The sequence below is a fragment of the Pantherophis guttatus genome, chromosome 2 (assembly GCF_059756535.1).
Source record: "Pantherophis guttatus breed Tessera chromosome 2, ASM5975653v1, whole genome shotgun sequence".
NCBI lineage: Eukaryota > Metazoa > Chordata > Lepidosauria > Squamata > Colubridae > Pantherophis > Pantherophis guttatus.
Window position 1 is genome coordinate 27,104,143 of NC_142064.1, and position 17,702 is coordinate 27,121,844.

Sequence of the window (17,702 nt, forward strand, 5' to 3'; positions counted from 1 at the left end):
CAAATGTTGCAACATGCTTAACATTCTGTAATATTCCTTAAATTGTTTTCTTGAATGGTTTTAGGTCTCGAGATGTTGCCCAAGTAAATGCTTCCATGAAATTCATGCCCAACAAAATTGATATTCAGAAGCTAAGCAGTGACATGCAAAAACAAAAGGTGTATATTAACTCCACAATTTGTTTTGAAGTCAGATTAAAGTCAAAAGACCTCACAATTAATGAAACAGGTAGGTGGACATCCAGATTTCTGAACTCTGCATACATGTTTTCTACCAGGAATCTGCTAGGAGGAGGAGGTGTCAAATATCAAGATGGTGACCATTAAACTCCATGCCTTTTATTTTTATGTGTGTCATGCATATAACACGCCTTTAAAAAATGCTATCTTGACTGTTTTGACCTCTCTCCTGAGGATGCTCCTGTATTTATTGTTCAAATCACAGCTGCAATCAAAAACACTTACTTCTGAACGGTTCTTTGGTAGTCTGCAGAAAGATTTAAATTTTAGGCTACCACTTTGGGCATCACTTTGTTGCATAAAAATAAAATAGAACTGATGTTTTTAAATGGTTTTTATAATTACTGTATTTCATACTAGCTAGAAGCTGAAGTAGGGATTGAGAGATCACCAGAGCCTTGGTGGTGCAGCAGAGTAAAGTGCTGTTAAATAGCACCAGCTGCTTGCAATTACTGCAAGTTCAAATCTCACCAGGCTCAAGGTTGATTCAGCCTTCTATCCTTTCGAGGTAGGTAAAATGAGGACCCGGATTGTGGAGGCAATAAGCTGACTTCGTATAAAAAAGAACACCGCTTAGGGGGGCCCGAAAGCCCTATTAAGCAGGTATATACAAAAGTATGAAGGCTATTGCTTAACGTATTGTAAACCACCCTGAGTCTCTGGAGAAAGGTGGCATATAAATCGAACCAATATACAATAAACAATAAATTACTTAGAACTTTAATAATGAGGCAGGAAAGGAACAAATAAATAACTTGTTCAAATGACCTAAAGAAACAAAAGATTCATTAATGATTCAAGCTTCCCTTTTCAAATCCCCTGGGCCTTAACTGCAGCATTCAGGGTTCAAGGGATAATTGTAGCTATTTATTCTATACAGAATATAGAATACTAGGGAAAAAAACCCAATGATGATCCCCAAAGGTTTGTTCTAGAACTGAGAATGAAATAGAGACTAAATTCTATTTAAGAGGACAATAAATAATTGTTTCATTGTATGTGAGCAACCTCCTATTGTCTCACAATTAGATACGCATTCTGTCTATGGACAAAGAATATTTTTTTTTGCACAAATAGTAGGATAAGAAATGTATATCCTTTGTTAAATTTTTGGCCCATTGCCTTTAATTTCACTGAATTGGTATGCCCAGGGGTGGGCTTCAAAAATTTTAGCCAGAGGTTCTCTGCCCGGTTGATGGGTGGGTGTGGCAATGGTGGGCGTGGCCTAGTCAGCCTCCTGCACCACGGTGGGGGGGGAGTGGTTTGCCCTTCCTGGGCTCCAGAGGCCCTCTGGAAGTTCTTCCCGAACTTCTGGTAGGCCCATTTTTTGCCCTCCCCGAGCCTCTGCGCCCCTGCACTTACCTGCATCCAAAACGAGCCACGTGGGGACTCCTGGGAGGGTGGGGTGGGTGGGGCGGGGCAGCCAGTAGTGGGATTTGGGGGTTCTCAGAACTGCACAGAATCTTAGCTAGCGAACCCCCAGCAGCCCACTCCTTGGGTCTACCTCAGCAGATAGCAGCCTTGACTTATCTGGATTTGGAAGCTAAGCAGTATCAGGTCTGGTTAGGACTTAGATGGAGGACCTTGAAAGAATTGAAACATGTCCTGGATCAGGCACTAGGAAGCTACATGAGCAATTAATGCAAAGGTCTTCAACCCCCAAAGCCCAATTTACAGAATTCCAACAACATAACTCTAAGCTACACATACTATATTTGATACCCTCGCATTGTATTAATACAGTCTTTAAAAATGATGGACGGAAAAAATGGACGGAAAGCCTTGCAGCTTTCATGCAAGGCTACTTTAGAAACGTTTTACATATGGAATTAATTGCTCCTATTTTTGTTCCTAGATATACAGTACTGGCTTACACTTGATTCACAAAGAAAGGTGTCTCGAACACTTTTTGCAGAAACAAATGAACGGAGGATTCAAAAAAACATCACAGTTAGAGGGTCAGAATGCATTAAGCACAACTTCTACATGTTGGCAAGTAAATCAGATAAAATGGCTGTCTCCTTTGTCTATTGCTATAATTGCCTTTATCTCATTATTAAACAATTTTAAATAGGACTAGAGAAAAGTTCCTTTAAGATGGGCTCCAGCATGAGTCCAAAAGCTCGGAAGACAAAACCTCTGGTCCCAGTGACTGACCCAAATTGGATCCTAGCTTGTTTCTATTGTATTGGTCTACTATAGGAAGCTGATGTTGATCTCATGGGGAACAATAGCCCTGTAACTCACTGTTTTCCCACCTACTATTAAATTCAAAATGTAAATTATTGTATATATATTTCCATTATCACAGACTGTTCAGGATGATTGGTGGCATACTGATATTTGCATGGAGAAAATACGTTAAATATATACAGTTTAAATATATATAATCATCTGAATCTCTTCCCCATCTGATTTTCCTTTTCCATTTTCCATATGCATTATTTTTCCATTTTCCGTGTGCATTTAAAGAAAATTAAATATGGTGGATGGCTGAAGCTCAGAACTTTGGAAATGCAGTATGTCACATGTTGAGATGGTAGACCACCAATTGAGGGTCTGGATTGTGGGGGACAAGTTTCTGGCAAATGGATGATTTGTGTCTAGCCATGTCCTCTATATTGTTTACTTCCAACATACCTACATACCTGTAAGGGTGGCAGCACTTAACTAAACATGGCTAGTCTTGTAAAAAAAAATATATCCCCCATCAAAATCACTAGGGAATAGGTAGCATTCCCAATAACCCTGGAAAAGATCATGAGCCCTTCCATATTTTGCCAAGAAAGCAACATATACAGGATGTCCCAAAGACTTTGAATTTGATTCAAAGGAATCTATCTTTACCCCGGCACAGTTTTTTCACCCATTTCCTACTGCAAATAACTTCCTCCTTGAAACAGATGCAATTAAAGAATAATTGAATAGACCTGTATTTATTGAAAGACCATTGCCAACACAGAAAATTAACATATGTGATTTTGTGTATGCATAACTGTTTGTGGTTTACAGGTTTACAAGACACAGCAATATCTCATTAGTTACAAATAAAAAACTGGAAAGGAAATATTTTAATTTTTATCAAGCTCTAAGATCTAAACCCGGGATGTCAAACTTGCGTCATCACGGTGGTATCACATGATGTATTGGGACTTTTCCGCCCTTCGCTAAACTGGACATAGGCATGGTCAGCATGTGACCATCTGGCACATGGGCTGGCAGTTGGACAGCTCTGATCTAAACAATTCCTTCTGCTGTCAATGTTCTCAATATCTTCTTCTTCTTCATCATCATCATCATTCTTTTTAAATGGTTATTAGCTAATGAGGGGCATGAATGATAAGGCTTGAAAGCATGAATTTTTAGTGAAGTTTGTAACTTGCAAGAAAAAAAGTAATCTTGTTGGGTGCTAACCAGTGGTGGGCTCCACTTACCTTCACTACTGGTTTGCAACGGGAGTATGCATGCGTGTGGTGCTTCTGCGCATGCACAGAACATCCATTATGACATCCAGGCGGGTGGGCGAGGTCTCCCGCCACCGCTACTACCGGATCACAGGATCCAGAGCAAACTGGTAGAAACCCACCACTAATGCTAACCTCTTAATAGGAAAATTATATTAGTTGGTGTCAGGTTTCGATGTCATCTCAGATAAATTGCACTCCCAAACAATTAATCTTTGCTGAAATATTCCATTTATTGAGTACGACAGATCTCGCCCCGACTTCGTCGTAGCTGATACTAACCCTCTGACCCCCAAACCCTTCCCTTTCCGTCCCCCAATTCTCATCTCCTCATTGGCCATCTTCCAAGTCAGTCTCCCCAGCTTCTGACCTCAGCCCACAGGAATGTCCCCTCCCCCATCCCATCTCCTAGGGGATATTATCTACAGAGAAAATAAGTAGGTGAAAAGTCAAGCCTCGTCTCCTCCTTTTTATGGCAGCATCAGAATGCTGACAGTTGGCTTATTTTCTTCCATCCAGAAAGTAGATCTCTACCATTCAGAGGGTCCTTCTATTATGGAATCCAGATATCTGCATTAAAATCAACATTAATCCATGCTATGACCACTTTTTGCTTTTGATATTGCTTGACCTCAGTGTCTCTGACTTCCCATTGTCCATAGCAAAATAATCTGATAATTGACCTTCTACCACCAAGGATGATGAAGCAGCTCCTCAGATGGGAATTTTACTTTTCAATAGATTTTAAATAGCCTTTTTTAGCTATTGAATGTAATTTTTTACATTTGGAGGAGTTAGCAGCAGGTAATCATTCATCATGCTTTCTAGACATCCTTGGCTCAGGCCAAACTGGAAAACTTTTTTCTGTGCCAATTTTCAGGAACTAGATCTTTAAAGTCTATTGTATACGACAACCAAGACTGCCTAGCAACACATGCAACTGTCAGGGACATATCCCATACTTGCTAGATAATTTTCAGTGTGCGATAGATTTCATTGTTGTAAAAATATATTTCTTTTTCTTTCTTTTCTTTTTGCAGCTGTATATTTATGCAGTTTTAAATTATAGACTAGATGGGGGTCCCCTTCCTTCATATAGCACCCTGTATTTATATGAAAAATAAGGAGAATCCTGCTTAGAATGGAGCCTTATTAAATGTAGAGATTCAGATTGTCAGTTTCTAATACAAACAATGTTCCTAAAGAAAGAGAACATTCTAATACCTGATTTGCTTTGGATTTTTTTCCAGGGCAAGCCTGACTTTCGTGATCCTATAAAGGTTTTGCTGGAGTTTAATTTTTCTGACCCCGAGAGTGGACCAATCCTTGACAGTGAGCTACCCAATTCAGTAGCTGAATATGTGAGTCACTACAATGTGGAAAAATTTAACTTTTGTGTTACACTATAGAGTTATATACTGTATTAAGGATGACATTTGATCCTCTACATATGAGTTGACTCACTCCATCTACCCCCACTCATTTCAGTCCTCTCTTCAAGCCAACTTATTCCAAAAATGAGAAGGGCTGTAGCAGAAATGCAACATTCAAACATAAGGATAAACTAGAGAGGTCACTTAAATTTTCCCAAAATAAAGAAATAAATGGCACTGTCATGTTGGGTCCTGTCTTGGTAAAATAAAACATGCTTGACTGAATATGGCCATGTGCCTATTCCATAATAAATTTCTATTTGTTTTCTCCATTCTTTAACATAACCAATGCCTTTCTGTGGTAGGAGAAGATATTTCAGCCATATTCTTCCTCAGCCTACTGTTGATGGGGTTATGGCCATGCATGCATGCATGTATACATACATGCATGCATGTATGTATACATGGGCTTGCTATCAGATATTTGATGGAAATCTTGGAGCACAACTGTTCTGCAAATCCATATTAGGAATTTGATGACACTATCAAAAACTAAGCAGGCAAGAGTTCCACAATTCAGGACAATAACCAGGGGGGAAAGGGAGATGGGTTTGAATAATGTGTAGTCTTTTCATTGCTGATCAAGAATTCCTTGCAGATCCATTTCACAAAAGATTGTGGAAACAAGAACAAATGTATCACTGATCTACAGCTGACTGCTAACGCAACCATTGGAGGAAACAGGTAAGTCAAATGAAACACAAATTCTATCTCTATCTCTGTTTCTCTCTATTTTCTAATTGAATCAGGGGTGAAATGCTTCCGGTTCAGACCAGATTGCCCGATCTGGTAGCGATGGCAGTGGGTGGTTCAGAGAACCAGTAGCAAAAATCCCTGCCCCTCCCCCATGCCCAGCTGAGCTGCGCAATCATCAGAGGCTTTTTTTTTTCACTTTTAAACGCATTTTTTCTACAACCTCTTTGGCCGAAGAGGTTGTAGAAAAAATGCTTTTAAAAGCCTCTGGCGATCCCAGCTGGGTTGCCTGATCGTCAGAGGCTTCTAAAAGCATTTTTTCTGCAACCTCTTAAGGTTGTAGAAAAAATGCTTTTAAAAGTAAAAAAAAACAAACAAAAAGTTGGCCATGCCCACCCAGTCACATTACACCCCCCTCCAAGCCACGCCCACAGAACCAGTAGTAACAAATTTTACATTTCACCACTGAATTGAATGTTCTGTTTAATTTATGATTTAAAGAGTTAAATATAATCAAAATAGAAATAAAAACAAAGGTAGATCATTGTCCTGATTAATGCATAAAAATTATTGAAACTCTAAAATAGCCTAAAGTAGACATTATGGAAAATGCTTGATGGTTGCCCAAAATAGCAACCCCTTACTTTTCCCCTTGTATCACTGGGCTGATAAGTCACATGAACACTCTGAGCCTCCAAAATAAAAGGGAGGGGGGAGAGGGGAGAGGGGAAGAGACAGAGAGGGAAACAGTTGGGATGACACAGACCATGCAAGCTATATACACTTGCAAGGTCATTAGGGGACTGGAGGCTAAAACATATAAAGAACGGTTACAGGAATTGAGTATGTCTAGTTTAATGAAAAGGTCTATGAGTGACATGATCGCAGTGTTCCAATATCTAAGGGGTTGCCACAGAGAAAAGGGAGTCAGTGTATTCTCTAAAGCAGCTGAAAGCAGGACAAGAAGCAATGGATGGAAACTAATCAAGGAGAGAAGCAACCTAGAACTAAGAGAAATTTCCTGATAGTTAGAACAATTCATCAGCGGAATGACTTGCCTTCAGAAATTATGAATGGTCCAATACTGGAAGTTTTTAAGAAGAGATTGGACTATTTGTCTGAAATGGTGTAGGGTTTCCTGCCTGAGCAGGAGGTTGGACTAGAAGACCTCCAAGATCTCTTCCAACTCTGTTATTCTGTCACTTGGACTTTTGGTCTTCCCTTACCATTATTTGCAGTTCCTAAACTGTCAAGAATTATTCACTGGCTGCTGAAGGGGACCATATTCCTATTTTGGAAGAGAGGTGCACATTTTCAGTCAGAAGTAGAGTGAAAGCTGAACATCAGCATAACCATATCGAGAGATCTCCATATGTTCATGAGCATGCATGCAAAATTAAGAGTTCCCCATGTTATCATTGAGAAAGACAGACTTCTGTAGCAGGAACACCACATTTTTTGAAATATGGAATTGCTTTAGATAACAATTTCATGGATCTAAACATGGGGTCATTGGTGGGGCAATGTTAAAGAATTCCTTCTGGTTATCTCAGTTACATTAGGCTTTCTTGGGAAAAGATAAAAATTCTCTTCTCTCCAACAGTACTTCTGTGGATGTAATTAGGAACGTTGTGACATTAGGGAGGTTATGTTTCCTCCCATCCCATCATTCCAGTCATAATTTTCATATTTGGGCCACTAATGGATTGCAGATGCATGCCAAAATCTGTGTCTCTCACAATGTGGGAAAGCAACTTGTTTAAAATAAAAATGTAAATATCAGAAATATGTACAAAATTCATTTCCCTGTTACTTGCAACAGTATTCACATAATAAAAGTGCATAAGGAAAATAGAAGCCAGTGTTTACAACAATTTTTTTCTGACAAATGAATGTGTTTTTTATTGTTTTTTAATATTGTTTTTAATTTTATTGTAAGTCAGTTGTTTTTAGTGGTCTTTGTATATTCTTGATTATTACTATGTATGTCATCCAGAATCCAGATGGGCAACGTTGAATGTGATTAAATAAATAAACATGATTTATGTTTGGGAAAAGATAAATTCAGCCAGACTGAATAGGACAGGAGTTTTCATACTTAGGTGCTCATTGATCATCTGGGTTGTGACAAGGAATGGGCAGCAGTAGCCCTAAGGACTGTGTAATCACAAAGAACAGCTGAGAGTTACACATGTAAGATATGGGTTAACTATGCATAATCTTGAGAAGTTACATAGGAGCCAACTGTCTGTGGAGATTCTCAGTCATCCAAGTCATAGTTGTCTCAAAGGTGCTTTTTTCTTTTTTTCCTGGAGGAAGACGAGGAAGAAGAAGAAAATGTTTTGCTTCTCATCCAAGAAGCTTCACCATTGCACTGCAAATTTCCCTACTCCATTTATGGTTGAGTGTTTGTAGAAAAAGGGGAAATCATAGTATGTGATGTCACATCACAGTTATTTTGCAAAACTAAACATTACTTGGGAGAAAGTTGAAATATTAGGCTGTTGTTTTTAGCAATAGTCCAAATCTGTGTTAATATTGGATTCTTCCTTCATATTATAACAGCAGCAGTAATGTCAGGCTTACCCTTTTTTTAACTCTAGAATGATTAAGTAATAAAATGTATCCCATTTCTAACAGTAGATCAATCTTATACCAATCCATTTTAAGGCTCCAATTGTATGAGACTTTGCAACTGTCAAAAAATGTCCACCTAATTTTTTGGAGGGGTTTTCCTCACTTTATTATATGCTGCTGATTTAATAAAAAATATAGTTTAAGATGTAAAAAGAGCTGTGCTACACTTGTTTATGATATGCTATCTTTATCTTTTTTTATATTTTTCAGTTTATCTCCATTCATCGTCAAACTGAATAATTTGAAATTCTGGGTCCAAATGTTGGTCAGAAATAAAAAAGATAGTGCTTACAATACAAGAGTCTATGTACAACATTCTCCAAATATTATTTTTTCTGGAATTGAGGTAGATATTTTTAAATTATCATCTCGTTGGGAGGGGAGAAAAGTAATGCAAACTTATTTGCTTAGGATCGCTTTAAAGAAATTAGGATTAGTTCCTGTGATGCCCATAATTGATTTTCCTACATTACAGGTTTACGCTGATGTTTATTTATTATATAGTTATACCACATATTTTCTCATGAAGCCCAGAAGCCATATGGGAGCCATTCTCTTTTTTTTTTTCCATAGAAAAAAACATTCTATGAGGAATATTTATTAGAATACTAAAATGATAATATATTGTTCCCAGGGGTGGATTCTACTTACCTTTACTACCGGTTCGCAACAGGGCCGTGCGCTCTTCTGCGCATGCGCAGAAGCATTTTCATGACATCAGAGTCAGTGGGCGGGGCCTCCCACCGGTTTTTCTACCGGTTCTACAGAACCGCTGCGAACCGGGGGCAACCCACCACTGATTGTTCCTTTGCAAACAATCCTGTGGAGATTTCAAAGATTGGTAACCATTATCATGAGAGGAAAATGTTGATTAAAAAAAATAATTGATTGAAGCCACAGTCCTAGGACCCTATTTAATCCAGTGACACTTAGTTTTGAACAGATATATGAAGCAATTGTACAACCAGTTGCCAGAAAGCCTTGGATTTGAATCCACATTGCTTCTCATAGTTTAATGTTATGAAGAGGGAAATTATAGAATGCAGTACATAGAGAAGCTATCCTGTTAACTGTATTTCATTAATACAATTTAGTTTTCTCTCCCACTTTTTTGTCACTTTCTGCACACTTTTCAGGGGAAAATGTGCCTCTCTGGTGTATAAGACTGCACTGAATCTCATGGATGATTTTATTACCTTTACAATTGCATCAAAATGCCTTATAGTGATTAAGTATTAATCAAGACCTGCATGTTAAATGTGTGAATATTTGTATTTCTATTTAAGAATAAGGAACATGAGGATTAAATCCATATCAGGGCCATGGCAGATGGAGAGAGAACTTCAAACTTTTCCTGAAGTCTTGAGTCCTAATTAAAATCATCCCCAGCTGTTACTCTTCCAATAAGGAAGCTCTCCTTAGTGTTTTTAGAAATGGTGAGTTTTCAGAAGGACAGAGCAAGGGGTATGGAGGAATGTGGATTAGTAGATGGTCTAGTTGACTAGACCCTAAAGCAGTGTTTCTCAACCTTGGAAGCTTGAAGATGGTTGGACTTCAACTCCCAGAATCCCCCAACGCTTCTGGCTGGGGCATTCTGGGAGTTGAAGTCCACCCATCTTCAAGCTACCAAGGTTTAGAAACACTGCCCTAAAGGAATTTCAGTTCTTGCTCAGACATGAAGCTGCACAGAGAGATTAATTATTCTTCACCAATTCACAAAGTTTGGGACTATATAGTCCAGAAAAGATGGGATTAATGTGCAAATATGTTTTGGCATATTTATTTTTTTTCCTATTATTACTATTTTTAAATAATTGGTTTCTTATCATTTTATATCCAGAAAATACCAAAAGACAGCTGTGATACCGGGCAGAACATCACTTGTAAAGTCGGCTATCCCTTCCTGTCTCCCAATGAGGAGGTAAGATGATGAGTAAATTGGTGGGGGTGATGTGTATAACATATTGAAATATAAACAAACAGAAATAATGTTTGAAAATATCTGTTCTCCTCCCGCCATCTTTTTTTTCCAGGTGGCTAGACCTTGAACCAAAAGTGTGTATGTCCTTTTGTGTGTCCAGTGTAGCATTTTTTTTCTATATCATTCTTGTAGCCTGTCATTTTTAAATCCACGTTTAGATCAGTTGCAGTCTTATCGGCAAGGGTACTATTCAGCAGATTCTGACAGGTTCTGGAGAACCGGTAGCAGAAATTTTGAGTAGTTCGGAGAACCGGCAAATACCACCTCTGGTGGCCCCAGAGTGGGTTGGGAATGGAGATTTTGCAGTTTCCTTCCCCTGGAGTGGGGTGGGAATGGAGATTTTGAGTATCCTTCCCCTGCCACGCCCACCAAATCACGCCCACCAAGCCACACCACGCCAACCAAATCACACCCACCGAACTGGTAGTAAAAAAATTGAATTCCACCACTGCTTATCGGATAAAACCTATTTCTCTTCCATAACATCTTTTAAACATAGTTTATCTACAATGGCAGACACTCTTAAAATTAACTTCTGAGTCCGCTGTTCACAAATATCTTTCAATATGTCCAGTGTTCTACTGAGGTTCCATTCTGCGTTTAATAAGTCAAATTAAAGTCTTCTTTTCCTTTAATAGTATTATTTGGTTCCTTTTGCTTCCCTCTAGTGTCCAACATTCAAAGTTCCATACTATCATTTTTTAAGAATTCATAGTATGTATGAATTTGTATGTGTGTAGATATATGCATGCATGACTGTGTGTCTGAATTAAAAGTGTATATTTCAACATTTCTCCAACTGGTATCCTAAAATGAACAGAGGTTACCAGTTGGCAGAAAGTTAATATATCTCACATTTACAATTCAAACCCACAGGAAGCAAAACAAGAATTTTTTTTAAAAAAAACTAAAAGTAAAGAGGAAATAAATAGAGACGCAGCAAATGGAATGCATATTTAGAGCTTTGTCTTCAAGCACCTTCTCATATGATGAATATTCTTAATTAGTTTGATTAATTAAGAACATTCCTCATATAGGAATCCATCCTTGTTGTGCACTTAACTATGTTGTAATGAGATATAATCAGATGTGATGGATTTATTGCTTTCTTATTTAGTTTCTATACATGGGATAGGAAGGATGATGTTTGCCCAGATGTTATCACAAGACAAATTCCAGATAAGTATCAATAAAAGTAACAGGAAAATAACAGTTCAGAGTTGAGGGGACTTTAGTCTGGATCTTGAAAAGAACAGAAAGTTGGCCTTGAAACATACTTAACCACCTAACTGGTTCATTTGCACAACAATATAACTTTAGTTAGATTACTTGTTGCTTAGAGTGTGCAAACCTAGGGCCTATGTGAATTCAGCAACCAGATAGAGATGCCAATTCCACAAGAAATTTCACATGAAATTCCAATTACTAATTTATCTTAAATCATAAATAGATAACAGAGGGAAGTGTTTTTTTTTTAAAGAAAATAATAATTGGTTGAATTTCAGAGCATTTAAAAGGGTGAGAAGTCTGGGCATTTCAGATGTTACTGTAATAACACTAGAACTTCCTACTTTTGGCTATTTTCTTTATGAAAATTGCAAAAATTTCACATTCCTGGATGGTTTAAGTACACAAAAATTCCCAGATGTCCCTTTCCAACAACACCAAATGGAATGCACAGGGTTTGTCTTATGTGAATTCTGAAAATCATAGAAGCAGACTAGAACCTATATGGGAACATAAACAATAAGAGGTTAAAGTGTCCCCAAGCTGCATTTTGTGGGTAACATGTATTTATATATTACTAACCCCTGGATGCAAAATGGACCTGGTTGCAGAAATCAGGGAAGCATGCCTTAATGGCTTCGTGATCATAAGAGCAATTGCTTCCTTAGAGCTTCTGACCGAAGAGACGTTTATCTCCAGTTAGACAAAGTTCAGGCAACCAGACTCTTGATTCAGATCTTCCTCTGAGAATTGAAGTTTATGCGACAGGATATGTGGGAGGCCTGGCCTCTGGCCTATGTGTGAGATCATGCGAACTTCCTATAAATATTCTATTTCCTTAAGGGAAAAACAGGAGAGTGAAATAGCCAAGCAGTATATATAGTATATTCTGTACAAAAATAAATAAATAGAACATTTTTTTTTAATTTGATTTATATGCTGCCCTTCTCCGGAGACTCAGGGCGGCTTACAATGTGCTCAGCAATAGCCTTCATCCTTTTGTATATTTATACAAAGTCAGCTTATTGCCCCCACAACTGGGTCCTCAATTTACCTACCTTAGAAAGGATGGAAGGCTGAGTCAACCTTGAGCCTTGGCGAGATTCGAACCTGCAGTAAATTTTACTGTATACCAATCAATATATACTGAATCGTCATAAAGATTCTTTGTAATTCAGGAAATTAAAGCATGTACATACCGATATTTTGCTTTATTTGCAATTATTTTATGAAGAGTTCTTCTTCCAGCCTAGTGAACAGCATTTATTAAACATAATGCTTATTTAAAACTTATCAATGTTGCCATAAAGGGAAAGGGAAGAACTATTATGGCTAAAATAGGAATGAAGTACACATGATCCCACACATAGGCCATCAAGTAGATGTTGATTCTTAGCAACCAGATAGACAGATTTTCTTCAGACTGATCTGTCCCCAACCTAGTTCTATGGAGTGAACTCGTTTGGCACTGAAATTAAGTCCATCCATTTTGCTGATGGTCAACATTTCCCCCCCACTTCTTTTCCCAGCATTATACAATAGACTTTTCAAGAGAGTTAGGTCTTCTCACAATGAGGCGAAAATATTATCATTTAGGCCTGGTCTCTCATGCCTTGGGTGAGAACTTGAGATGGATTTGTTGTATAATCCATTTCTTTGTTCCATAGCCATCTGTAGTATTCTCAGGAATCTTAAGCAACACAAAAAATACCAAATCTTATAAAATTATAGCTGAAATTAAAACTGTAAAAACTATTATATTTAAAATTAAAAACAGATCTGCACAGATTTTTAATTTCCCAGTTCAAAATGTTGAGAAACAATGTAACATAATTTTTGACCAGAGCTGTCCACCTTCTGGTTTAGCTTCTTGTATGAACTCAGCTAATGTTAGTTTATTCAACAAATCATTGTTTAAAATATATGAATTATGATCCATTCTCTTTCTTGTTTGCTCCCCCACCCCCTCTCTGTGTCAGTAGTGGGTTTCACTTACCTTCACTACCGATTTGGAACTGTGAACGCACAGAATGCGCAGAGCCTCCCACCACCGCCGCTACAGGTTTGCCCAAATCAGGGCGAACCGGTAGAAACCTACCACTGGTGTGTGTGTGTGTGTGTGTGTGTGTGTGTGTGTGTGTGTGTGTGAGAGAGAGAGAGAGAGAGAGAGAGAGAGAGAGAGAGAGAGAGAGAGAGAGAGCGAGCACATGAGAGAGACAGAAAACTTCCAAACAAAATAGTGAATCTTCCATTCTCCATCTCATGCAGCCGCAGCCCTTCCTATTCTCCCATTACTACTAGTTGCACTTTTTAAAGTACTCATTTAATTATACTCATACAAATATTAAGTGTGAGCCCCCATTACATATATTTCCAGCAGAAGGAAAAGCCCTGTACTTTATTTATATATGCATAATATCTTATTTCAATTTTATACCACCTACTTCAATTACCCTAGAGATGATACCAATGAAGGAGAATATTTGTAGGAGGAGTCCTTGGTGGTCTCTGAGCTTGCTTGTTTCCTTGCAGACGTATCATTATCCAAACTAGGTAACATCATGACTAGAACTGATGATGATACCTAGCCTGGATAATGAAACAACTGCAAGAAAACAAGCAAGCTCAGAGACCATTAAAAACCACTCTAGACATGTCCTGATGCTCTGATGTTCCCTAACTGAAGCTACATTCCATAGATGCTTTCTTACCGCAATCAGTAGGAGGGTGTTGGATTTCACAGCCAGCCAAAGTGGTTAATTGGAGAACGTGATTTATAACATGGCCAGGGAGGAGGGGAGAGACAGGGTCATAGGGGAACGTAAATCTACATGGGATTAGTTCTAACTGCATCCGAATATTGCCGAAATGTTGCTCCGAATAAATGACTATTTCTTTTGAAGTTTGGCTCATGGCTGATGAATTAATTAGGGCATCTTTCGGAAACTTCACACATTCTTTTTGACTGGATGTCACCAAATGAATGAGTTAGAGTTCCACTAGTTATTCTGTTGCAATATTTTCAGGATCAGACTCAATAAAGATAATAGGAGTTAGAGCTTTAAATATATTTCTTTTTAATTATGATAGGCATTCTATATTCACTGAATATTCAAGGTAGAAGCAACGAGAATGGTGAGGGTGGCTCCTTATATATACAAGGGGTGGAGCTAGGAATGGGAGTGGTAAGTTATGAATACATTAAAGTCCAAAGAATAAGTTAACCTCTGATGTTCCATATATACATTATTTACACATTGGAGAATAAGGCATTTACATCTGACAAATCCCCCTCTAAATGCCGGTTCGTTACACAACACCAATTACATTCTGATTCAGGACAATATAATACATATAATTTAGAAGTTAAATATTTGTGTTGTTTAGAAGGTAAGGGTTTTGTTAATATGTCAGCTAATTGTTCAGAAGTATCGCAATGTATTGCTTTAATGAATCCGTCTTGAGACAGTTGTCTCACATGCTTAAACTTTATATCAATATGCCTGGACCTTTGTCCAATTGCATCGGATCTGGATATTTCAATGGCCGCTTTATTGTCTTCATGCATAATAAATGGTAAGGTGGGTTTCTTCCAAACATCAGTGATCAGATCATTGAACCATACAAGGTTATTTGCAGCTTTGGACAAACAAACATATTCCGCTTCTGTGGTAGAAGTGGCTACTAGTTCTTGTTTACCAGTATACCAGTAAACTGGACAATCATTCAATAGAAAAACATAACCAGAAGTACTCTTTCTGCATGATGTATCACCAGCCCAATCTGCATCAGCATAACAAGTAATTTTTGGTTCTCTGTCATTATTGGGTTCCAACATTAAACAAAAATCTAATGTACCCTTCAGATATCTTAGAATTCTTTTGACAGCTTCCCAATGATACAAGGTTGGTTTACTAACATATCTTGACAATAGATTGAGAGGTAATGCAATATCTGGCCTAGTCCAATTAGATATATAAAGGAGTGAACCTATAACTGATCTGTAAAATGTGTTGTCTTTAAACTCAGGGGAAGATTCATCAGTGTTTCTAAGAAAATCAGTTTGCATAGGGGTGTCACAGGTTTTAGCATTATTTAAGTTACATTTGTTTAGGAGTTCGATGATTTTATCTTTCTGTGTAAGTTTGAATCCCCTTTTAGTTTTGTTAATTTGCACACCAAGGTATTTATTCACTTTACCCAGAGATTTCAGTGAGAAGTGTTCATTTAACTTATTTACAAAGATTTCCCTGCTCTCTTTATGCTTTCCAATGTATAAAATATCGTCCACGTAAATTAATACAAATTCAATATGATCATTACTCTTTTTTACAAAGAAACAGTTATCAGCAGTGGTGGCGTTGAAATCCATGGTCTTAAGTACTTTTACCAAGCAATCGTACCATCTTTTGCCGGATTGCTTTAATCCGTACAGACTCTTATTTAATAACCAAATTTCGTTCTTATTAGTGTATTGACTGTGTGGTGCTCTTACATATATTTCCTTATCTAATTTTGCATGTAAGTATGCGGTCTGTATGTCATATTGGAATACGTCCAGATTGAGTGCAGATGCTACTACAAGGGCTGTTTTGACACTCTCTGTTCTCACTGTGGGTGAATATGTATCAGTATAGTCTTCTGGATATTTTTGTGCATAGCCTTGTGCAACTAGTCTAGCCTTGTATAAGGTATTGCCTCCTTCTAAGTTCTTAATTTTATAAATCCACCTGGTACTTATAATTGTTTTATCCTTAGGTGCGATCGCAGGTGTGAATACATTTAATCCTTGTAAACTTTCCATCTCTTTTTCCATAGCTAGTTCCCATTTTTCTCTTTCTTCATGTGGAAGTTTCAATACTTCTTCATATGTATTAGGTGTTATTTGTTCTCCATTCATATGCATTATGTAATCTTTGTATTTATTTGGTATTTGGTTTCTATTGTTTCTAATAGTTCTTTCAGGCTTGCTATGGTTATCATGCAAATATCTAGCTTCCTTTTTTGTTAATGTGTCTGTCTTTATTTTATGCTGACTATTAGTCCAAGTTTTGGTTTTGTTCTTACTTTTGTTAATATTTTGATTTTCTGTTGTTCCTTCCTCGCAAGATATCGTATCTTTACATTTATTAGGAAATATTTCATTAAGGTGCAATTTTGACCAATTGGCCTGTTCATGAAACACAGCTGTTCTGGATACTATAAATTTGTTATTACTATCAATAAATCTGTACCCTTTGGTTCCAGTTTCGTATCCCATGAATCTTAATCTCCTGGATACGTTTTCTCCCTTTCTCCTCAATTGTTTAGGTATGTGTACGTCTGCAGTGACTCCAAATATGTGCATGTGTGATAATTTGGGTTTTCTATTGTACATCACCTCATATGGTGTCTTATTCACAATACTGGACCAGGTTCTATTTTGAGTGTAATTCGAATAATGTAATGCCTCTGACCAAAATTGTTTGCCTAAACCAGCATCCTCTAATGTGCACCTAATCATGGTTTGTAGTGTGGAATTTTTCCTCTCTGCAACTCCATTTTGAAATGCAGAAAAAGGATTGGACGTGAAATGTAACATTCCTCTATCCTTTAACCATTGGGAGAATTCTTTAGACATGAACTCACATCCCCTATCTGTCATAATTTGCTTTATTCTGATATTATGTTGTGTTTCTATACGTTTGTAGAATTCCTTAAATTTCTGAAATGTTTCATCCTTGTGCTTTAATGTGTAAACAAAACCATATCGGCTGTAGTCATCCACTATTGTTAGGAAGTAACGTTTTCTATAGGTAATTGAGGGACTTAATGGACCAACTAAGTCCATATGTACCAAATCAAAAATATTGTTAGTTGATCTGTTAGATTTTTTTGGTCTGGGACTGGTTTTTAGTTTGGTGGACTTACATACTGAGCATTCCAAATAATTTTCACAATTTTTTATTTTGACACCTTCTGCGTGTTCAGTCATTTTTTGTACTACAGGAAAGCTTGCATGTCCTAATTTCCTGTGTAAGATGTGAGC

The 17,702-nt window shown here is 37.5% G+C and overlaps 1 protein-coding gene across 1 annotated transcript in view; it reads left to right on the forward strand.

The window, feature by feature from the left end:
- The window catches only part of ITGA1 (integrin subunit alpha 1), a 94,034-nt gene that overhangs the window by 57,919 nt on the left and 18,413 nt on the right, over nucleotides 1–17,702 (forward strand). Inside the window, exons 16-21 of the mRNA XM_034440854.3 lie at nucleotides 65–228; nucleotides 2,095–2,231; nucleotides 4,954–5,064; nucleotides 5,735–5,820; nucleotides 8,677–8,812; nucleotides 10,307–10,387. Of these exons, the coding sequence (XP_034296745.2) occupies nucleotides 65–228; nucleotides 2,095–2,231; nucleotides 4,954–5,064; nucleotides 5,735–5,820; nucleotides 8,677–8,812; nucleotides 10,307–10,387 (715 nt within the window). The remainder of the gene's footprint in view (nucleotides 1–64; nucleotides 229–2,094; nucleotides 2,232–4,953; nucleotides 5,065–5,734; nucleotides 5,821–8,676; nucleotides 8,813–10,306; nucleotides 10,388–17,702) is intronic.